The sequence below is a fragment of the Loxodonta africana genome, chromosome 12 (assembly GCF_030014295.1).
Source record: "Loxodonta africana isolate mLoxAfr1 chromosome 12, mLoxAfr1.hap2, whole genome shotgun sequence".
Lineage (NCBI taxonomy): Eukaryota > Metazoa > Chordata > Mammalia > Proboscidea > Elephantidae > Loxodonta > Loxodonta africana.
In genome coordinates this window covers 96,618,152-96,642,578 of record NC_087353.1, presented here as the reverse complement: position 1 = coordinate 96,642,578, position 24,427 = coordinate 96,618,152, and the positions used below count along the sequence as shown (strand labels likewise).

The following is a 24,427-nucleotide window of genomic DNA, read 5'->3' as shown; positions in this document are numbered from 1 at the left end:
CCCCTGCAGGTCACCGCTCGCCCTAGTTCCCAGGCTTTGGCCTCTGTTGAGCGAGAATCCCGGCGCCTGCGGGTGTGGGTGCCGTCCGACGGGGCGGTACCAGGCGAGCGCGGGGCTGCGCGGGCAAGGGTTCGAGCGAACCGAGCGAAACCTCGAGCGGGGACCCCCGGGCCCGAGCCCCGGAGCCCGCAGTGCTGTGGCCGGAGGGGCTGAACCGGGCAGTGGTTCCCGCGGCAGAAAAGGCGGGCGCTGGGCGCTTCCTTGGTCCGGACCGTGCGCGCTGCCTCCGCGCGCTCCGGGACCGGCCCGTCTGCCTCGCCAGCGGCCCTGGTCTGAGTTTACCCACGGCCAGGCCGAGGCCCCGGGGACCGTGAGTTCCACGGGAGGCCGATCTGGGTCTTCGAGGAACGTTGCGGCCGAAGTGCACTTGTCCTGCAGACCCCGACCCAGCTTTTCGTGAGCAGGACGTTCTCGGTGAGGTGGAAGAGGAGATTCACGAGCAGAGGCTGCGCCTGAGAGATCAGACCCGGACGCGGTCCGCTTACCCGAGCCGTGGGGCAGAGCCGAGCCACCCCCGAAAGGGTAGGTCGTGAATGTGCCGTCCCCGAGGCAGTTCTTGATCCTTCTGCCCGAGCGAGCAGCCTTGGGCGAATACGGTCCATGTGAGGACGTTCCAAAGTGCGTGATAGTCGGAGGTGTTGGGTTTGTGGGCGTGGGGCAGGTTGCACAGGAAGGGGCCCTGCGTGGGGAGATTGGTGAGGACAGGGTTTACTGGGGGCGAGAGGGTCACCAGCTGCGGCTGAAGACATCCTGTCTCCACTCCTCCTTCCACACCTTTACATCCTTCCTTCTCCTGCCACCCTCTCCGGCTTCCAAACGTGTCTCTAAATGCCCATCATCACGTCTGGTCTTCAAGCTTATGCGATTCCCGGTCCGTACTGCCCTTGTGGAATCGCACAGTGTAGTGCAGCAATAGTCTGCAAGGGTTATCCCTCGCTACCTCCTTTGATAAAGGAAGAGTTTGGGCCCGAGAGGGTGGATGGCTTGTCCAGCGTCACAGGGTTTGTAGGTGGGATTGCTAATAGTAGAAATTAGGAGACTCCTCTTCCAGCCCAGTGTTCTGCCCACATTATCCCAGTTTTCTTAATAAAACAATCTTATGTGTAGTGGCAACCAGGTTTAATCAGGTGACTTAAAAAACAAAATCGTGCTTTTATGCACATTTACTGCTTTTGATAGTTCATATTTTCAATTCTTGTGGATTTTTTGGTTTTAAGCAATTCAAAGGACAATGTGAGCAGTATAACAGGAGAAATCATTGGCACCTTTTATTTAATGATAAACACTGTTTAAAAAATAGAGGTGATGTTTTTATTCACCAGTGGAATCAAACCCATCTAATTACCACATGATCATGTTGAAGTTGCAAGTGTACAGATGTGTACTTCTCCCCTAACACCTTTTTAGCCCCTTCTAAGAAGATTTTCAAAGATTGTTATTTTATTGAGTGTTGTGTATTGGTTCCTTTGCAGGAGATTCCTGCCTAGACATGCCAGATTTACTCCTAACTTTAATTACTTGCTTTTTCACCTCTAGGTCCACCATTACAGTTCTCATATACTTTTCCGAGAACAGTAGACAATGAACAAATCCCAGGTGAGTTTTCCTGTTTGTTTATATATTTCTCACTTTGTTTTGTGATGCATGTTAGGGGCTTATAAGGATCTATGCTTTAAACTGAGAAAGTAGAAATAAATACAAGACATGATCATGTAAAATACGGTTAGACTAGGAGATCAGCACTAAGAATGTTCCAAGTTCATGTGTGTAGGCAGTATGATACTTTAGACCTACTGAAGTTGAGGTCCAAATATGAGTGATGTCCTTGATAGTCATGTTGTTAGGTGCCATCAAGTTGGTTCTGACTCATAGTGATCCTGTGTACAACAGAACAAAACACTGCCCAGTCCTGCCCCATACTCAAAATTGTTGCTATGCTTGAGCCCATTGTTGCAGCCACTATGTCAGCCCATCTCGTTGAGGATCTGTTATTCACTGACCCTCTACTTTACCAAATATGATGTCCTTCTCCAGAGACTGGTCCCTCCTGATAACATCCAAAGTAGATGAGATGAAGTCTTGCCATCCTCATCTCTGGGGAGCATTCTGGCTGTACTTCTTCCAAGACAGCTTTGCTCATTCTTCTGGCGGTCCATGGTGTATTCAGTGTTCTTCAACACCATAATTCAGATGTGTCAGTTCTTCTTTTGCATGCATATGACGCAATTGAAAATACCTTGGCATGAAAATACTAGGCGCACCTTAGTCTTCAAGGTGACATCTTTGCTTTTCAACACTTTAGAGAGGTCTTTGTAGCAGATTTGCCCAATGCGATGCATCTTTTGATCTCTTGACTGCTGCTCCCTTGGGTGTTGATTGTGTGTCCAAGTAAAATGAAATCCTTGACAACTTCAATATTTTCTCTGTTTATCATGATGTTGCTTATTGATCCAGTTGTGAGAATTTTTTTTTCCTTTTTGTTGAGGTGTAATCCATACTGAAGGCTTTGATCTCTGTTCTTTATCAGTGCTTCGAGTCCTCTTCACTTTCGGCAAATAAGGTTGTGTTATCTGCATAACACAGCTTGGGTTGAGTCTTCCTCCAGTTGTGATGCTGTTTCATGTAGCCCAGCTTCTTGGATTATTTGCTCAGCATACAAATTGGATAGGAACGGTGAAAGGATACAACCCTGATACGCTTTTCCTGACTTTAAACCACACAGTATCCCCTCGTTCTGTTCAAATGACTGTCTTTTGATATGTTCCTCATGATGACCATTAAGTGTTCTGGAATTCCCATTCTTCACAGTGTTATCCTTAATTTGTTATGATCCACATGGTAGAATACCTCTGCATAGTCAATGAAACACAGGTAACAGCTTTCTGTTATTCTCTGCTGTCAGCCAGGATCCATCTGACATCAGCAATGATACCCCTGGTTCCACGTCCTCCTCTGAATCCAGCTTGAATTTCTGGCAGTTCCCTGTCAATATACTGCTGCAGCCACTTTTGAATGATCTTCAGCAAAGTTTTACTTGTGTGTGATGTTAATGATACTGTTCGATAATGGCCGCATTTGGTTGCATCACCTTTCTTGGGAGTAGGCTGGTCAGTAGCTGTCTTCCAAATTTCTTGGCATAGACGTATGAGTAGTTCCAGCACTGCATCCATCTGTTGAAACTTCTCGTTTGGTCTTCTGTCAGTTACTGGAGCCCTTTTTTTCGTCAGTGCCTTCAGTGCAGCTTGGACCTCTTCCTTCAGTACCACGGGTTCCTGATGATTTGCTGCCTCCTAAAATGGATGAACATTGACTAGTTCTTTTTGGTGTAGTGACTCCGTGTATCCCTTCTATCTTCTGTTGATGCTTCCTCTGTCATTTAATATTTTCTGCATAGAATCCTTCAATATTGCAACTTGCAGTTTGATTTTTTTCTTCAATTCTTTCAGCTTGAGAAACGCCCACCATGTTCTTCTCTTTTGGTTTTCTATCGCCAGATCTTTGCATGTGTCCTTATAATACTTTACTTGGTCTCCTCTAGCCACCCTTTAAAATCTTTTGTTCAGCTCTTTTACTTCATCATTTCTTCCTTTTCCTTTAGCTACTTGATGTTCAAGAGCAAGTGTCAGAGTCTCTTCTGACATCCTTTTGGTTTTTTCTTGCTTTCCTCTCTTTTCTAGTGATCTCTTGCTTTCTTCACGAATGATGCCATTGATGTTATTCCATAACTCGTCTGGTCTTCGGTCATTAGCGTTCAATGTGTCAAATCTATTCTTGAGGTGGTCTCTAAGTTCAGGTGGGATATACTCAAGGTTGTACTTTGGCTCTCGTGGACTTGTACTTTCCTTCAGTTTCAGTTTGAACTTGCATATGAGCAATTGATGGTCTGTCCCACAGTCAGCTACTGGCCTTGTCCTGACTGATACTGAGCTTTTCAATCATCTCTTTCCACAGATGTAGTCGATTTGAGGCCTGTATATTCCATCTGGCGAGGTCCGTATGTATACCAAAAAACCCAAACCCAGTCCCGTCAAGTCGATTCCGACTCATAGTGACCGTATAGGACAGAGTAGAACTGCCCCATAGGGCTTCCAAGGAGCGCCTGGTGGATTCGAACTGCTGACCCTTTGATTAGCAGCTGTAGTACTTAAACACTATGCCACCAGGGTTTCCACTCTGTATGTATAGTCACTGTTTATGTTGTTGGTGAAAAAGGTATTTTCAATGAAGAAATCATTGGTCTTGCAAAATTCTTTCATGTGATCTCTGGCATCGTTTATATCATCAAAACCATATCTTCCCACTACCGATCCTTCTTCTTTGTTTCCAAGTTTTGCATTTCAATCACCAGTAATTACCAGTGGATTCTGATTGCATGTTTGATCAATTTCAAACTGCAGAAGTTGGTAAAAATCTTCAATTTCTTCATCGTTGGCCTTAGTGATTGGTGCGTAAATTTAAATAATAGTTGTATTAACTGGTTTTCCTTGTAGGCGTATGGATATTATCCTGTCACTGACAACATCGTACCTCAGGATGGGTCTTGAAATGTTCTTTTTGATGATGTATGCAATGCCATTCCTGTTCAAGTTGTCATTCCTGGCATACTAGACCGTATGATTGTCTAACTCAGAATGGCCAATACCAGGCCATTTCAGCTCAGTAGTGCCTAGCATATTGATGTTTATGCATTCGGTTTCATTTTTGACAATTTCCAATTTTCCTAGATTCATACTTCGTGCAGTCCATATTCCAATTATTACTGGATGTTTGCGGCTGTTTCTTCTCATTTTGAGTCATGTCACATCAGCAAATGAAGGTGTCTCGAAAGCTTGACACCATCCACATCACTAAGACTGACTCTACTTTGAAGAGGTAGCTCTTCCCCAGTCTTTTGAGTACCTTCCAACTTGAGGGTCTCATCTTCCAGCGCTATATCAGACAGTGTTCCGCTGCTATTCATAGACCGCCGGGTCCTTCTTCCTATTCTGTCCTAGTCGGGAAGCTCAGCTGAAACCTGTCCTCTGTGGGTGACCCTGGTGGTATTTGAACACTGGTGGCATAGTTTCCAGCATCACAGCAGCGCACAAGCCCCCACAGTGGAGCAAACTGACAGCCTGTTTGTTTCGGTTGTACCACAGAAAACACAGAAGGTACTCTCTAGTAAAGATTTCCTTATTTCCCATTCACATTTCAACTTTCAGGGTCGTAGTTCTGTCCTCACCACTTCTGAACCCATTAGTCAAATCCAGTGGACATTTTCCAGACCATATCTCACATGACCATTCTTTGGCCTTTGACAACTGTTACTCTTAGTAACAGCATGCACCTGGTTCGTTTTAAACTGGTATTTTCTTCACAGAGTCTTCCTTTCTTGACTTTTAAAAATATATATATGTAAATATTTCTGTACATCTCTAAATGATAAGGATTCTTTTAAAAAGGGGGTAGTGATAACCCACAATACCATTCTTTCTTAATTAATATAATACTTGTAATTCAAAGTTTCCCAATTTTCTAAATTTATTTCAGTGTATTCTTTTAATCAGGATACTAATAGAGTCCATATGTTGCAGTTGGTTGGTAAATCTCTTAAATCTTTTAATAGTAGTTTTCTCTGCGTGTCTCTTGTGTTTCTTCTTTACAGTTTATTTTTGGAAGACTCTGGGTTGTTCATCCTACAGTTTCCCATGGTTTGGTTTGTGTTAATTGCATTGCCATCATTTTGTCTTTAACACATTTCTTTATTCCCAGTTTGGCTTGTAAAATTGGTAGTTAGATCCAGAAGCTTAATCAGATTTATGGTCAGTTCTTTTGGCAAGGCTACATTGTACATGGCATTTGTGTACATCATTCTGGAGGCACATGTTTTGTGATGCTAGCAGCTATTAATGTCCATCGCCTTGATCCGTCAATTCGTCGTTGTTGTTATTAGTTGCCATGGAATAAGCCGTATATGTAACAAAAGAAACCATTGCCCTGCCCTGCGCCATCTTCATAATTTTTGGTACGTTTGAGTCCATTGTTGCCCCTATTTTCTCTGGCCCTCTATTTTACCAAACAGGATATCCTTTCCTAGTGACTGGTCTTTCCTGATGTCGTGTCCAAAGTAAGTGAGCCAAAGCCTCTGCATCCTCACTTCTAAGGTTGTGTTTCTCCAAGACTGATTTGTTGTTCTTCCGGCAGTCCATGGATATTCAGTATTCTTTGCCAACACCACAGTTCAAATGGATCAGTTCATCTGTCTTCCTTCTTCATTGTCCAGCTTTGCGTGCACATGAGGTGTTTCAAAAGACCACGGCTTCAGTCGGGGTACCTTAGTCAACAAAATGACATTTTTGCTTTTTAAGACTTTAAAGAGCTCTTTTGTAGCAGATTCGCCCAATGTAGTACGTCATTTGAGTTGTTTACTTCTGCTTCCATGGACGCTGATTGTGGATCCAAGTAGGACGAAATTGTTGACAACTTCAATGTTTTTTCATTCGTGATGGCGTTTATTGGTTCAGTCGTGAGGATTTTCGTTTTAGTGATATTCTAATTCTACCATTTCTTCTTCATGTACTAGCTGGAATACTTTTCTAAAGGTAAACATCTCTAATCTATTTGGCTATGTGGTTCATAGAAGAAAGACAATTTTCAAAATACTGAGGAGGCTCCTAACCAGTTTTGTTTCTTTTTGTTACCACTTTGAACTCATGGATTTCAACATATTTCAAGTGTTTCAGTACATTTGTTATTCTTTTCGATGGTTAAATGGCTCCATCTTTAACCAGGGAGCATTCCTGTAAGTTGGTTTTTGATTCCTTCTGAAACATCCTCTGTATGTTTGATAGCATTTTTTTTTTAATTTAGTTTTATTTTGAAATAATTTCAGATTTACAAAAAACTTGCAAGGATTGTACAAGAAACACCATTTTTTTCTCCCGATACTCTGATTTTTAACATTTTCCGTATTTGTTTTATCATTGTCTCTCTGTGTGTACATATACATATTTTTTATCCGGAACTATTTGAGTGTGTCATATATCATGCTGCTTACCCTGTAGCGTTTCAGACTGTGCTTTCCAAGATGGAGAATATTCTCTTACACGTCCATGGCACAGTTATTCAATTCAGGAAATTTGGTGTAATACTTTTATTAAATATACAGGCTATCTTCCAATTTTGCCAGTTTTCCCAGTAATTTTCTTTATAGTAGTTTTTTTATTTCTGGTAGAGAGTCTAGTCCAGGGCCATCAATTGAATTTAGCTTCGTGTTTTTTAAGTCTGTTTAATATGCCATGGTAATATTTTAAGAATACAGGCCAGTTGTTTTATAGAAGTCCTTCAATTTAGGTTTCCCCTAAATTGATTAGATTTAGATGATGAGTTTTTGGTTGGAATACTAAATTGATATTGTGACCTCCCATTATTACATTTGGAAGCAAGTCCCCTTTATACCAAACCAAAAACCAAACCCACTGCCATCGAGTTGATTCCGACTCATAGTGACCCTTTAGGACAGAGTAGAACTGCCCCATAGAGTTTCCAAGGAACGCCTGGTGGATTCAAACTGCTGACCTTTTGGTTAGCAGCCGTAGCACTAAGCAATTAACCACTGCGCCACCAGGGCTTCCCTTCCCCCTTTTAAAAAAAAAAAAAAATTTTTTTTTTTAGGTAATGTTAATTATGACTGGGTAAGGCATTGTTTGGTTTCTTCACCTGTATAAATAACCAGAATTTTTCCTTTTGCATTTAAATAGCTTGAGGTTGTGTAAATATCCTCTTCCCCTCCCCATGAAGGTTTCAAAATGGATATTTTCTACCTCTTTCATTCCTTTTATATTAGCACTTCACTGTGAGGAAATGCTTCCCCTTCACTCACATCCATTCACCCTTCCTCATTTCCTCCTTCCCAGCCCTCTCTCCCTCCCATCTGTTAATCCATGCATCCATCCATCATCAATATGGTAAAATTTATCACTGTCCTTATTATTGTTCAAAGTGACCCAAATTTGGCCAGTAGAAGCCCTTTCAAATTGAAATCTTTGTTTTCTTCGCATGCCCCCATCTTTTTTTTAGTATAAGACGTTTCAGGTATCTTTTTTTGTTGTTTAGTTGAGTTCTGATTGACGTTCCATGAACTGCACATATTTTAAGTGTACAATTCGATAAGTTTTGACATATGTATGTACATATATACACACACACTCTTAAAACAACTCAGTCAAGATACTGGGCAGGTACCCCCCTCCCCTGCCCAATTTCCTACAATCACTCTATAGCAGTTTCTTGAATCTGGCTTCTTTTAAACCAAACCAAACCAAACCCGGTGCCATCGAGTCGATTGCAACTCATAGCGACCCTAAAGGACAGATCAGAACTGCCCTGTAGAGTTTTCCAAGGAGCGCCTGGCGGATTCAAACTGCCAACCCTTTGGTTCACAGCCGTAGCACTTAACCACTACGCCACCAGGGTTTCCATGGCTTCTTTTACTCATCATAATTGTTTTCAGGTTCATCCATGTTGTCTGTATCAAGAGTTTATTCCTTTTACTTACTAGCGTGACTAAAATTACTTTTTATTTCTGAGTAATACCCATGGATGGATATACCGCAATTTGTATATCCACAGGTTCTTTCTAGTTTTTGTCTGTCGCAAATAGGGCTGCTGTGACCATTGGTGTGTAGATCTTTGTAGGGATACGTGCTTTCTTTTTCGGTGGGAGGAGTAAATACCTAGAAGTGGAAAGGCTATATTATATAGTAGGTGTACGTTTAACTTTTTAAGAAACTGCCAAACCAGGTTCCAGAGTGGTTGGACTATTGTACGTTCCCACAGCAGTATATGAGAGTTCCAGTTTCTCTGCATCCTCTCCAACACTTTAGTTCTTGCCTTCCGTGTGGTAGACCTGGGTTCGATTCCTGGCCAGTGCACCTCGTGCACAGCCATCAGCCTTCTGTCAGTGGAGGTTTGCGTTTTGTTGCGATTATGGTGCTGAACAGGTGTCAGTAGAGCCTCCAGACCAAAATGGACTAGAAAGAAAAGCCTGGCGGTCTATGTCCAAAAATTAGACAGGGAAAACCTTACAGATCACAAAGGCCCGCTGTGCAGCCAGTCGTGGGGATGGTGTAGGACTGGGCAGTGTTTCATTTCACTGTGCATAGGGGCTGCCGTGAGTCAGGCTGACATGATGCCAGGTGATGACAACAACAGTATCTCATGGTGATTTAACTTGCATTTCCATGATGACTAATAATATTGAGCATCTTTTAATGAGCTTATGTGTCATTGTGTATCTTCTTTGGTGAAGTGTCCGTTTAGATCTTTTGCTCATTTCTTTATTAGGTTGTTTTCTTATTATGGAGTTACGAGAATTCTGCTTGAGCATGCTGTTGTAAAATATTTTAATTTCCAATTTGTTCATTGCAATTATATAGAAGTACAACAAATTTTTGTGTGTTGGTGTTATATTCAGGAACCTTGCTTAAACTTACTTTTTAGTTCTAGTAGTTTTGTTTAATAGATTCTGTCAGATTTTCTAAGGAGGCCCAGTGTGGTGCAGTGGTTAAGTGTTCAGCTGCTAACGTAAAGGTTGGTGGTTCAAACCCACCAGCTGCTCCTCAGGAGAAAGGCAATCCGCTTCCTTAAAGATTTACATCCTTGGAAATGCTATGGGGCAGTTCTACTGTGTACTGTAGGGTTGCTATGGGTAGGAATTGACTCGATTGCATTTTTTTTTTTTTTTTAATTCAGCTATTTTATTAGTGGGTTAACAAGATCTATCAAGTATCTCTAAGGAAGGAATAAATTGGCATGGTCTTTATACTGACATGCCCTGTTCCTCACACTAAAACATGGAGGTGGTACTGCCTGCCATTTTCATTGATTCTACCTCTTATTCTTTTTTTTTTTTTAATAATTTTTATTGTGCTTTAAGTGAAAGTTTACAAATCAAATCAGCCTCTCACATGAAAACCAATATACACCTTGCTACACACTCCCAATTACTCTCCCCTAATGAGACAGCCCGCTCTCTCCCTCTACTCTCTCTTTTCGTGTCCATTTCGCCAGCTTCTAACCCCCTCCACCCTCTCATCTCCCCTCCAGGCAGGAGATGCCACCATAGCCTCAAGTGTCCACCTGATCCAAGAAGCTTGCTCCTTACCAGCATCCCTCTCCAACCCATTGCCCAGTCCAATCCATGTCTGAAGAGTTGGCTTTGGGAATGGTTCCTGTCCTGGGTCAACAGAAGGTTTGGGGACCATAACCACTGGGGTCCTTCTAGTCTCAGTCAGACCATTAAGTCTGGTCTTTTTACGAGAATTTGGGGTCTGCTTATCCCACTGCTCTCCTGCTCCGTCAGGGGTTCTTTGTTGTGTTCCCTGTCAGGGCAGTCATCAATTGTAGCCGGGCACCATCTAGTTCTTCTGGTCTCGGGATGATGTAGTCTCTGGTTCATGTGGCCCTTTCTGTCCCTTGGGCTCGTAATCGCCTTGTGTCCTTGGTGTTCTTCATTCTCCTTTGATCCAGGTGGGTTGAGACCAATTGATGCATCTTAGATGGCTGCTTGCTAGCGTTTGAGACCCCGGACGCCACTCTTCAAAGTGGGATGCAGAATGTTTTCTTAATAGATTTTATTATGCCATTTGACTTAGATGTCCCCTGAAGCCATGGTCCCCAGACCCCTGCCATGCTGGCCTTTGAAGCATTCAGTTTATTCAGGAAACTTCTTTGCTTTTGGTTTAGTCCAATTGTGCTGACCTCCCCTGTATTTTTGTGCTGTCTTTCCCTTCACCTAAAGTAGTTCTTATCTACTATCTAATTAGTGAATGCCCCTCTCCCACCTTCCCTCCCTCCCCACTCTCGTAACCACAAAAGAATGTTTTCTTTTCAGTTTAAACTATTTCTCAAGTTGTTGTAATAGTGGTCTTATACAATATTTGTCCTTTTGCAACTGACTAATTTCACTCAGCATAATGCCTTCCAGGTTCCTCCATGTTACGAAATGTTTCAAAGATTCCTCACTGTTCTTTATCGATGCATGGCATTCCATTGTGTGAATACACCATAATTTATCCATTCATCCTTGGTTGGTTCCATCTTTTTGCTTTGTAAACAGCACTGCAGTAAACATGGCTGTGCTTATATCTGTTCATGTAAAGGCTCTTATTTCTCTAGGACATATTCCAAGGAGTGGGATTGCTGGATCGTATGGTAGTTTTTCTGGCTTTTTAAGGAAGCGCCAAATCGATTTCCAAAGTGGTTGTACTATTTGACATTCCCATCAGCAGTGTAGAAGTGTTCTAATCTCTCCACAGCCTCTCTAACATTTATTATTTTGTGTTTTTTGGATTAATGCCAGCCTTGTTGGAGTGAGATAAAATCTCATCGTAGTTTTGATCTGCATTTCTCTAATGGCTAATGATCGTGAACATTTCCTCATATCTGTTAGCTACCTGGATGTCTTCTTTAGTGAACTGTCTGTTCATATCTTTTGCCCATTTTTTAATTGGGTTGTTTGTCTTTTTGCAGTTGAGTTCTTGTAGCATCATGTAGATTTTAGAGATAAGGCGCTGATCAGTAATGTTGGCATTTTTTTTTTAAGTTAGATTTTTTTATACAATTGACCATGTCGTTTCCAAGTAAAGAGTTTGAGCTCTTTCTCCAGTCTGGGTATCTTTTAATCTTGCCTTATTGTACTAGCTAGAATCTCCAGAATAATATTGAGCTGAAGTGGTAAGAGCAACCATCTTTGAGTTGTTCCTGAACTTAGGGGTCAAGCATTCAGTCTTTTCACAATCAGTATAATGTAGATTTTTTAGTGTATACCCTTTATCAGGTCGAGGATATCTGAGAGATTTTATGAGGAATGGATGTTGGATTTTGTCAAATGTTTTTCTGTTTCTTTTGAGATTGATCATATGATTTTTCTTTCTTGGTTTGTTAATGTTGTGTATTACATGTATTGATTTTCAGATATTGAACCAATCTTGCATTTCTGGCAGAACCCCACTTGGCATGATGCATTATTCTTTTTGTTTATTGTTGAATTCAGTTTGCTAACATTTTGTTTAGAATTCTTACATCTGTGTTTGCGAGGGATATTGATCTGCAGTTTTCTTATAACGTCTTTGTCTGGTTTTGGTGTCAGCATTACTGGCCTCCTAGTTAGTTGGGAACTTTATCTCTTCAGTTCTGGAACCTTTTGGTATCATTTCTTCCTTAAACTTTTGGAAGATTTCAGCAGTGAAACAATCTGAGCCTGGAGTTTTCTTTGTGAGAAAGGTTTTAACTATATATTCAATTTATTTAATAGATATGAATTATTCAGGTTATAGTTTTCTTCTTTCGTGAGCTCTGGTAGTTTGTATCTTTCAAAGACATCTAAGCTGTCAAATTTATTGGCATAAAGTTGGTCATAATGCTGTCTGTTATTTTAATATACGTGGACTCTGTAGTGATGTCATCTTCCTCATTCCTGATTTTGGTTATCTGTGTCCTTTTTTTCTTCATCAGTTTGGCTCAAGGTTTATCAACTTTCATTGACTTTCTCAAAGAACAGGTTTTGGGTTTCATTTATCTATTTTTTTTGTTTTCTGTTTAAGTGATTTCTACTTTGATCTTTACTATTTCTTTTCTGCTACTTACTTTGGGTTTAGTTTTCTTTTTTGGTTTCTTCGAGTGAAGCTGACGTCATTTATTTCAGGCCATTTGAGGTCACTTATTTTTAGGGTTTTTTTTTTTTTAAGATAGGTCAATGAAGGACTCTAGAGGCAATGTTTTTTTTTTTAATATGGTATTTTCTTCTCAAAATCTGTAACACAGAATAAGGTATACAGTGTTTGTAGTAAACTTTACCAGTGAGCATGGTAAAGTCTTGTCAATATATGTATTTTCCATGTCACTCAGTTCCAATCACGGTGCTATTACAGGAGTCAGTGTCATTCAGGGATGTGGCCGTGAACTTCACCCGGGAAGAGTGGCAGCAACTGGACTCTGATGAGAAGATAATATACCGGGATGTGATGCTGGAGAACTATAGCCACTTAATCTCACTGGGTGAGAAGTGCTTTCTTTTCAATTAATACTACGTGAGGACTTCCAATTGAATGATTTTTCCTTGAATTTGAAGAAATAAGTGATCAGATCATTTAATCCTCTTTGGGCAGTAGGTACAGTGTTTGTATCTTTGCTTCCCCATTGAAAGGGTCTTAATTTTTGATAAGGTAAAAATGGGCAGTTTTATTATATGGGCTATGAGACGGCATCTCCTTATACTTCAGAGACCCTGAAGCTAAGCAGGTGGTCCAGATCCTTCTCCATTTCTCATTAACAGGGTTTGATATTACCAAACCAGATGTGATCATCAAGTTGGAGCAGGGAGAAGAGCCATGGATAGTAGAAGGTGAAGTCCCATGTCAGAGTTGTCCAGGTAAGTTAGCAGAGTATCACTTTTTTTTTAATGGTCATCTCAGAGCTTTGGGAGTGACTAAAGACAGTTACATGCCTTGGGTACCTTAAATCACACCTCCAAATACCAAGCTATCGCTTTCCTCAAACACCCATACACAAGTTGCCTTTTTCATTTCGTTTGCCTTTGTGAGGGTTTTCCATGGTTAACAGTAGCGAAGATTAAATCACTTCCTCTTTATCTAGCATTGTCATGACGTACCTACCCCCGTTATCACAGCCTTCTTTTGTTTTAAACACTAAAAATCTGCCATAAAATTAGCTTGAGATTTTATATTCATTCTTTTTATCCGCCATCTTTCTTTCCTTCCTTGCTGTGAAACCCATCTGACTTGTATTCTGCCCCCAGTTTCACTGCCCTGTCTGTACAGTCAAATACTAAAACCTCATCCTCTGCCAGTGCTCGTTTATTTAATCGCGGCCTTGGCGCGGTGGGCCCTTGCTGATGTTTATCCCTGGAAGCCGGCCTTAATTGATTTGGTGGTAGAGCACCAACTGGGCCTCCTCCCTTTCTCCAAGCGCTCATTCACGTCCTGGGGAAGTAGAGGCGGGATGTAGCGGATGTTCAGTAAGTCCTTATTTCACGAATGGATTTTGGTTCGTTCTCTTGCTTTCCTCAGGAGTGTCCCTAAAAGACCTCTTTTCTATTTTTTGGCTTTCTTTGTATATAGTCCCTTGAAGGGGTTCATCTAGTCTCAAATTTCAGGGCCCTTTTGTTTGTATTTGTGCTCCTGCCATCCAAATTGGTATCTTAACGCTTTTAACTTGTTGTGTAGTTGAATATTTTACCTGACAAAATGACAGGAACAGAGGGATAGTCCACTTTCTTCTTTCTCAGAATGTCTGATAATAAAGTATAAAATTTCCCAAATTGTAAATTCTACACATCCTCCCCACCGCCCTTTATTAGATTTTTCTGTTCTCTCCATGGTTGCTGTTTTTGTCTTTTGTGAAATACTTTATTTTCTGCATAGTTGAAGTTCCTTCTGGCATTAATATAAACAATATTCTCTGATGCCTGGATTATAGTGACTCCTGTTTGGAAATTGTAAAATCTATTCATCTTAAGCATCTAATTGATCTTATCACTAGCCTGACAAGATAAGCCTCTAGCTATTCTGTTACTTCTCCAATGGAATTTAAGTTCTTCTCAAGCCCCACATAGTATGTTTCTGTTTTATATAAATCGTATCCCCCAAAAACATGTGTTGGAGTCTGTCTGACCCTTCTACCTGTAGATTAATCATGTTTGGGAATAGGGTTTTCTTTGTGATGTTAATAAGGTCCTATTGGTGTAGGGTGTGTCCTAAACCTAATCACTGCTGAATTATAGGGAGCAGCAGAGGCACAGTGACCAAGCAAGCACAAGTGGGGAAAGATAGATGCCACATGGCGATTGCCAAGGAACCAAGAAACATCAGGGCTAGAGAAACTGAGACGAGGATTTTCACCTAGAGCTAACAGAGAGTGCCTTCCCCTAGGCCCAGTGCCTTGAATTTGAACTTTTAGCCTCCTAAAATGTGAGAAAATAAACTCTTTGTTAAAGCCACCCACTTGTGGTATTTCTGTTACAGTAGCACTAGGAATCTAACATGTTTGCCTGTCAAAATTAATTTCCTTCTGTTTCTCCATCTGACCTAGATTTCTAAATGTCTTCCATTCAAATGATTAATGTCTCTTTCTTTCCCGTGTACTTTATTTGCCCAGGTAATACATATTTTGTAAATTTGAGCTTAAAAGTCCCAACTCCTCCATGAAGCTTCTTTCACAGCTCCACTCTTTCCCTTCTCTTAATATCCTTTCCACTTAGTGATTATTACCACGGAAAAGCTAGATATATTTATATGCTTGTTTGTAGTGACGCTATCTGTTACTTGAGCTTCTTTCTCTACCTGAATTACAATCATCCAAAGAGGAAGCACCTTTTACTCTTCTTTCTTGTGGCATGTAATGTATAGTAGGCATTCAGTAAGTTTTTTATTGACTAACTGAAGAGCTAGGCAAATGAAAGATTTTTATTAATCATTCATAGATTCTGATAAAACAGGGATTAGAGTGGAACCTGAAAGCAATCCGTTTTATTAAGATAAAGAACTACTACTTTAATTTCTATTAGGAGAGATTCAAAGAAAATAGGAAATATAGCCACATTTTCCAGAAGCATAGGTTTTGGTTAGGAAAGGAGAGCACAGCTGCATGAACTAGTTTTAAAATTTGCCTGGACGTGGAATGTTTATGCTTCAGTGCATGTTATACAACTATTGTGTTAAAGCTGTTTAAAAATTTAAGGGAAAGATAGCCTCAAAGAACTGGGAAAAGATTTGATAAATACTTTAAAGCTTCCACCCAAAATCTAGATAGGTTTTGAGTGTAGCTAAGGCTGAAAGTCAAAATTGAATGACAAAACAGCACAGACTTGTGATTGGGGATGAGCAAGGCATTTATAGGATATCGGTAGCCTAGACTTTCTGGAGCAGAAGACATTTTTGGAAGATCAGTGCAATCTTAGCTTGAATACATATTACAAATCCAGATGATGAAACATGTTCATGAATGATAACTTTTCTGTTTTTCATTTGGGGTGAAGCATGTCGATTTTTAAGCATAGGACTGGTAATGTGGTTCTGAATGTGGATGAGACCAAGTAACAATGGTTAGGAGCATCCAAAAATTTGTAAGATACATGCATAACAGTAAACGTTAATATTCTAGGAGCAAGTGTAGAAATCTGATAGCCCTACACCAGATGGAATCCAGGAATGTGGGAGCTACAAATTATTCAGAATTAACTAACAGTATTAGGACAGGGACATAACTGGTTTTAGGAAGCTTAAGTCATCAAATTGAAAGAACATTAATGGCTAAATTTAACGAGCTTTTGGTTTATGTCATGAACTGTTTCTTCTAAGCAGTTTACACATATTAACTAATTTAATCCTTTTACAGCGCTAGTTAGCACTGTTATCCCAATTTCAGATGAGTGAAATTACATCACAGTTGTGTAACTTGCCCACAGTCCTCTAGGCAGTAACATGTTGGAATTGGAGTTTAATTGAGGTAGCGTTGGCCCAGCATTTATGCTCTCAGCCACTATGCTATACAATGCAGGTAGAAAACGTAGAATTTGGTGGTCATAAGTTTAGGTAGTAGTAAATGATAAGACTATAAGAACAAGAGATCTGGTCTTTTTGTAAGGATACCTTGCCCTCTGTTCTATCTTACATTTATTTTGGACATTCATATACCTGGATCTCTCCTTCCAGGTGAATGTGAATCAGGGCTAGGGAGTTGGAGCTATTTCTCTAAACATGTGGAAGTTGGAGCCTTCAGAATGTTTATTTGGATTTATTTGCAGAGTGGAAAAGAGGCAAAGGTTTTGAAAGGATCTAGACTAGTGATAATGTTACTATTAATCTTGGTATACAGTGATACCCTGAAAGTTAATATAAATTGTAATCTAGTTCTCTCAGACTTAATTCATACTTGAATATTTCCTTTGAATATCCATCCAGTAATTGTCCTTGTTCACCCACTGACCACATTTACTATAAACCAAAAAACCACACCTGTTGCCATCCAGTCGATTCCAACTTACAGCAACCCTATAGGACAGAGTAGACTGTGAGTCCTTCCATTTCTGCCTAGAACTAGTACTCTTTCAGTGACTTTGTCCTCTGCTCATTTCATGAATTTATTTTACCTTTTCTACCAAAGTTTTTAAAAGTATTTCTAAAGTAACAAAGGTACCGGTGTTCATTGTGAATTCACTCTCCCTTTTCCACTACCGCTGAGTCCTAGCCCACCCTCATCCCTTTCCCCACCTCTGTGTGTGTGTGCGTGCGTGTGTGCATGTGTGCGTGTGTTTTGTGTTACAAATCAAGAGAAAAAGAAGAATATATATTTGTGATTATATTTACTTGTGGAGATTGTCCCTAACACCAGACTCAGCCCTACAAACAGGGCATGTGAGTACTACTACCATTCTGTAGTTTGTGTGTTCAGATTCACAAGGTTTGTTTAATTTTATTCCTTTTTTAGAGGAAGCCTGGAAAGTTGATGACCTGATAGAAACTATCCAAGAAAATGAAGACAAACATTCAAGGCAAACGGTATCCATCAACAACAGATCCTCGATTGGAGAGAGAGAGAATATATTTCATAAAACTTATAATGTGGAAACAAATCTTGTTCCTTCAAGCATAGTATCTCGTAATTGTGTTTCATGTGGAAAAAGTGTAGAATCTAGTTCAGAATTAATTATTAGTGATGGAAGCTATGCAAGAAAGAAACCTGGTGAGTGTAGTGAATGTGGGAAAACATATCATGGAGAGGAACCCTGTGAATTTGATAAAAATGGGGAAGCCTATCAAAATGAAAATATTCTTCAGAAAATTAATATTTTGGAGAAGCCATTTGAATATAATGAATGCATGGAAGCCTTAAAAAATGAATCAGTTTTCATTACTCACAAGAGCACTTATATGAGGGAAAAGCCGTATGATTGGAATGATTCTGGACCAGACTTCATCCAGATGTCAAATTTCAAAGTATATCAGAGATCACGAATGGAAATAAAGCCCTATGAGTGCAGCGAATGTGGAAAATCCTTTTGTAAAAAGTCAAAATTTATTATACATCAGAGAGCTCACACAGGGGAAAAACCTTATGCGTGTAATGTGTGTGGGAAATCCTTCAGCCAAAAAGGAACTCTGACCGTACATCGGAGATCACACTTAGAGGAGAAGCCCTATAAATGTAATGAATGTGGGAAAACTTTCTGTCAGAAGTTACACCTCACTCAACATCAGAGAACTCATTCAGGAGAGAAACCGTATGAATGTAATGAATGTGGGAAAACCTTTTGCCAAAAGACACATCTCACTCTACATCAGAGAAATCATTCAGGAGAGAGACCCTATCCATGTAATGAGTGTGGAAAATCCTTCTCCCGGAAGTCAGCACTCAGTGATCATCAGAGGACACACACAGGAGAGAAGCTTTATAAATGTAATGAATGTGGAAAATCCTACTATCGAAAATCCACCCTTATTACTCATCAGAGAACACACACAGGAGAGAAGCCCTATCAGTGTAGTGAATGTGGAAAATTTTTTTCTCGGGTGTCATACCTAACTATACATTATAGAAGTCATTTAGAAGAGAAACCATATGAATGTAACGAATGTGGCAAAACCTTCAATTTAAATTCAGCTTTTATTAGACATCGGAAAGTACATACAGAAGAGAAACTGCACGAATGTCATGAATGCGGAAAGTTGGCTCGGTTCTCAAATTTCACTAATCATACAACTCATTTAGGAGAGAAACCCTATGAATGTAATGAATGTGGGAAAACTTTCCTTGAAAATTCAGCCTTTGATGGGCATCACTTACTTCCAAAAGGGGAGAAGTCCTATGCCTGTAATATATGTGGGAAATTATTCTCTGACTTGTCATACTACACTGAACATTATAGAAGTCATTCAGAAGAAAAACCCTATGGTTGTAACGAATGTGGGAAAACTTTCTCCCATAATTCTTCCCTCTTTAGACATCAAAGAGTACACACAGGAGAAAAACCTTATGAGTGTTATGAATGTGGAAAATTTTTCTCTCAGAAGTCATATCTCACTATACATCATCGAATTCATTCAGGAGAAAAACCTTATGAATGTAGTAAGTGTGGGAAAGTCTTCTCTCGAATGTCAAACCTTACTGTACACTATAGAAGCCATTCAGGAGAGAAACCCTATGAATGCAATGAGTGTGGAAAAGTCTTTTCTCAGAAATCATACCTCACTGTACATTATAGAACTCATTCAGGAGAAAAACCCTATGAATGTAGTGAATGTGGAAAAAAATTCCACCACAGGTCAGCCTTCAATAGCCATCAGAGAATCCATAGAAGAGGGAATAGGAATGTACTTGATGTAGAAAATTTCCTCTGAAGTCGTCTCATGTCAGAAAACCCTCTGAATATAATGACTGTGGGAAATCCAATAGAGAGTCAAATGTCATTGTTCATATGAGATTTCTTGCAGGTAAGAGACTTCTATCTCTTGAATGGGGAAAACCATTTAGTCATTATACTCATTTTAATCTGGATTTTTGCAGGGAAGAATCCCTAAGAATGCCACAAGAAGAACCTTCAGCAAGTCCATAACACTCATTGTACACTAGGTAATTTATACAGGAATTGAATTTTACAGATTTTTATTTTGAATTCTAATTGTACTATGTATCAGGGAATCATGTCAATATGATGAATGGGTAAAGGATATATTCTCTTGGAAATAATTATATTGAAAGCCATATTTCACATGTAAAATGTTTGTAGGAAAGGTACCAGAAAATATCAACTGTGAATAAACATTATATGAAGAGTTTTTAAATCATCAGGAGTTTATAATGAGGACAGTAGCATTAAATACATATCTGACAGTTCCTATAATTTTTCAAATACAATCTAAAAATCCTATGCAAGTATGAATTTCAGTAATTTGTGAAAAAGCAGTACCATACTTGAGTATCAGGATGGCATAATACATAATTCTCTACTGTTTAGAGGCATTTACAAGTGGGTTTAATGAATGCCTCATCAATAAAGAAGCTAGTGATTTTGTAAAATTTTCAACTGCAGCTGAGCAAAAAGATTTAAGTACTATTTTCATACACTGCATAGGTAATTTGGAATTAAGTCTGTTTGAATAAGAGAGAACAACTACTCAAACTCCAATAAAAATAAATGCCCTTACATAAAATATCGCTAGCTCTCATAGTACTGTTATTTTCGAATCTGTAAATTTGTACAGAGTGCCAATATTATGTAATTCAGAAATTGTATATATTTTTATTTGATATGATAGAGTGTCATTTATATTGGGCACTGCATCTTATTTCCAGTATTTTGGAACAAATTAAAGCAACTTCCTAGCAGACATTTTTGGTTGATTTTTCTTTCTCATTCCTTGCTGGAAGAATTTGGGTGTCTGCCATTTCCTCAGGAGTCCCTGGGAGAGCAGATGGTTAAGCACTCAGCTACTAGCTGGAATGTTGGTGGTTCAGACCTACCCAGATGTGCCTCAGAAGACAGGGTTGGCAATCTGCTTTTGAAAGGACAAAGCCTTGAAAATCCCATGGAGCAGTTCTCCTCTGCACAAATGAAGTCACTATGAATTGGAATTGACTGGGAGACCACTGACAACAACAGCAACAGCTAACGTTGAGCATTGTTTCATTTGTTGGCCATTTGAGTATCCTCTTTAGTGAACTGTCTATTCAAGTCCTTTGCCCATTTTTTTATTGGGTTGTTTGTCATTTTGTTGTTAAGGTATAGAAATCTTATATATATATATATTTTTTGGATATTATGCCCCTGTTACATGGTTCTGAAAACTTTCTCCCAATCTGTAGGTTGTCTTTTCACTTTGTTCATGAAGTCATTTGATGAACAAAAGTATTTAATTTTTATGAAGTCCCATTTATCTATTTTATCGTTTGGTGCTGGAATTTTTTTTTTTTTTTGTCATATCTGGTAATCTGTCATTGAATACTAGGTCCCAACAGCCTAGACCCTACCCTTTCCTTTAAGAAATTTAGGGTTTTACTTTCACATTTAGGTTCCTTGATTATAGTGGAATTTTGGTTCAAACCCAGGCCTCTGATTCCAGACCCTAAATCCTTAGCCATTACATTTTGCCTTGCTGCTTATTGTAATATGTGTTATGGTTTATATATCCTTTCACCATACTTAGTCTGTATGCTGAGCAAATAATCTGAGAAACTAGACTATATGAAGAAGAACATGGCATCAGGATTGGAAGAAGACTCATTGACAGCCTACGATATGCAGATGACCGCCTTGCTTAATGAAAGCGAAGAGGACTTGAAGCACTTTACTGATGAAGCTCAGAGGCTACAGTATGGATTATGCCTCAATATAAAGAAAACAAAAATTCTCACAACTAGTCCAATAAACAACATCATGATAAATGGAGAAAATGTTGAAGTTGTTGAGGATTTCATTTTAGTTGGATTCACAGTCAACACCCACGGAAATAACAGGAAATCAAACAACATTGCATTGGGCAAATCTGCAAAAGAGCTCTTCAAAGCATTTTTTTTTTTAAAGGCAAAGATGTCACTTTGAGGACTAAGGTACATCTGACACAAGCCATGGTATTTTCAGTCACCTCGTGCATGCAAAAGCTGGACAATGAATAAGGAAGACCAAAGAACTGATGCCTTTGAATTGTATTGTTGGTGAGGAATACTGAATTCGCCACGAATTGCAAAAGGACGAACAAATCTGTCTTGGAAATGGACAGCAAGGATGCTCTCAGAAGTGAGGGTGGTGAGACTTTGTCTCCCTTTGGACGTGTTATCAGGAGGGACCAGTCCCTGGAAAAGGACATCATGCTTGGTAAAGTACAGGGTCATCCGTAGAGATTAAGACCCTCAACAAGATGGATTGACACAGTGGCTGCAACGATGGGCTCAAACATGGTAGCAATTGTGAGGATGGTGCAGTGCTGGGCAGTGTTTTGTTCTGTTTTACATAGGTTCACTATGATTCGGAACTGACTTGATGGCACCTAACAGCAACGTATGGTTTGCTTTTTTTCAGTTAACTATATATCTGAGATATTCTATATTTCTACCTGCACTGCTTGTAACATGTATTTCATAGTCCCATTGTTTCTGGATTTTCTTAAATAGGTATATAATTTATAGTAACTCCATTCTGCTGCATTAATCACAGTACTGCACTCAAGAACTTGCCTCCACTAAGATGTCCCTAGAAGGCCACCCCTTCACAGACAGAAATCCACAAGTCTATCCTGACACCTGTGTGTTCGGGTCTTCCCCATCTCAGCTTGATCAGGCAGTTGGTCCAGTCCTACCTGAAGTAAACTGGAACAGAGTTAGAAATACATGGAACGGAGAGGGCATCGGGGATGAAGAGATCAGCAGCAGTTCCCCAAAATCTGGGAGGAACTGGACTGAGAAGATAGTTTAAGGGTACAGGTTCGGGAGCAAGACTGCCTGGATCCATACCAAAAACCCAGTAGGAGTGCCCAAAACCTTTAGATCCTGAAGAGCTCAGGTTTCTGGAGAAGCCGTGCATTTTAATGGACCTGGAACAGCATTCTTTGGTCAGTGCCCTACTCACTTCCCCTTAAATCGTTTTAAAGACCACAGAAGGGAGAATGGCATGGCTGAGAGATGCCTGTAGGAGTGAGGGCCCCAGCCAGACTGGGCGGCTGCCGGTTCGGGGTAAGGGTCTGGGGGCTCTGGTGTAGGGCAGCAGAAGTGTGGCCATGTTGGCTTAATCCAGGGGGCACAGTGTACTGCGAAGGAAGCGGGGCTTTTATTCAAGGACCAAGGTTAGAGGGGCAGGACCACATCAGGTCTCCAGAGACATGTTCAACAAATGGGGGCGTGGCTGGGCCTGGGGCGTGGCCGGTGGGTTAGAGACCCTATTGGGCTGTAAGAATGAGGTTAAGGAAGGATAGAGGTGTGGCTTTGCCTCAGGGGGCGTGGCCTGCTGGTGGGCTAGTGGGATGCAGACCTGGCTAAAGAATGGGGGCGTGGCTATGTCTCAGGGTGTGGCCATCGAAGCCAGGATTCTGCGGAACAGTGGGCGGTGCCATGATACGGATGGGAGGGTCGGTGTCAGCAGGTAGGGGCGTGGCTTGGGCCGGAGGAAGGCTTCGGTTTGGATTTAACAGTTTTTGGGGAGCTGGAAACTGGTGACCAGGCTTTGGGCTGACAGGCGGGAGGCCTGGAAGACAGGTGGGGTGGCAGGAAGGCTGAGACCTGAGCATGAGGCACGGGTGGGGTCTGTCACCAGGACTGGGCGGAGTAGAAACGGAAGTGTGGAGGAGATGACTGTGGTGTGGGTAGTTGCCGGGATGGGGCGGGACCTCAGCTCTGGGCGGGGCTCAGGAAGATGGGGCAAAGTAGAGGTGATCATCTGACCGCCCAGTCCTTGCCTGCCAGCTGTCTTGCCCTCCTGGCCATGTGGCCCTCAGTGGTCCTGCTGCTGCTGCTGCTCCCTGCCACCCCTGTCCCCACCGCTACTGCTGCTCCCTGCTCGGATGCTAAGACCCAGGAAATCCAGAGCCTGCTCCAAGGTTTCAACCGCCTCCTGCTAGGGTGGGGAACAATAAAGGGACAGGAAAAGAGGAAGTCAGGGGAACGCAGAGGACGGGCAACAGAGAGGCAGGAGAGGAGACAGAGATGAAGAGACAGGAGTTGGGGGCAGAAAGACGGGGGAGTGGGAACTGGGGCAGAGACAGTGTGGACCAGGGGCAGTCATAAGGAGGTAGTGGAACAGAATAGAGACAGGACAGAGGGACAGGGACCTAGATAAGAACAGGGGACAAAATGAGAGGCAAGGGTTGGACTGGTCAGGCCCTGAGGGTCAGAGGATGGAAAGGGAAGGGGGTGGAGGGAGTATGAGGCCAGCCCTTGAGGAGGCTTCCCGGCTATGAGGCCCAGCCCACTCCTCCTCCGAATCCCAGGAGGTCCTGCTGTGGGACAGGGATAGCTTTCTCTCTGCCCCGGGACTTCAGGGCCTCTCCAGGAACACCACAGTGGAGGATCAGGGGTCCTGGCTGGGGACTAGCACCCTCTCTAGCCAGGAAGTCCTTTCTGGAGTTTAACCCGTTCCTCTCGCCAGATGCCCAGGCTGGAGGAGACGGAGGTCCTTGGGCCGCCTCAAACCAGAAGCCCCGCTCTGGCTGTCCTCTTGGGTCATGAGGTGGCTGCAGTGACAGTGCAGCCCAGGAGGACGCCTGTGGCTCATTGAGAAGCTTCAACGACCGCAGGCTGTCTGCGACAGGCTGCTTGAGGAGGGCACCAGCAGGGGGCACTGGTGTTTCCCCACCCCAAGACCCACACCTTGTCTCCACCA

The 24,427-nt window shown here is 41.3% G+C and overlaps 1 protein-coding gene across 1 annotated transcript; it reads left to right on the top strand.

Annotated features, from left to right (window-relative positions):
• Positions 1-22,200, top strand: RBAK (RB associated KRAB zinc finger). Its single transcript, XM_023555839.2, has 5 exons — positions 1-582; positions 1,597-1,656; positions 12,972-13,098; positions 13,376-13,471; positions 17,548-22,200. The coding sequence occupies exons 2-5, from the start codon at positions 1,642-1,644 to the stop codon at positions 19,455-19,457; spliced, it is 2,148 nt and encodes a 715-aa protein (XP_023411607.2). The 5' UTR covers positions 1-582; positions 1,597-1,641; the 3' UTR covers positions 19,458-22,200.
• The last annotated feature ends 2,227 nt before the right edge of the window (positions 22,201-24,427 follow it).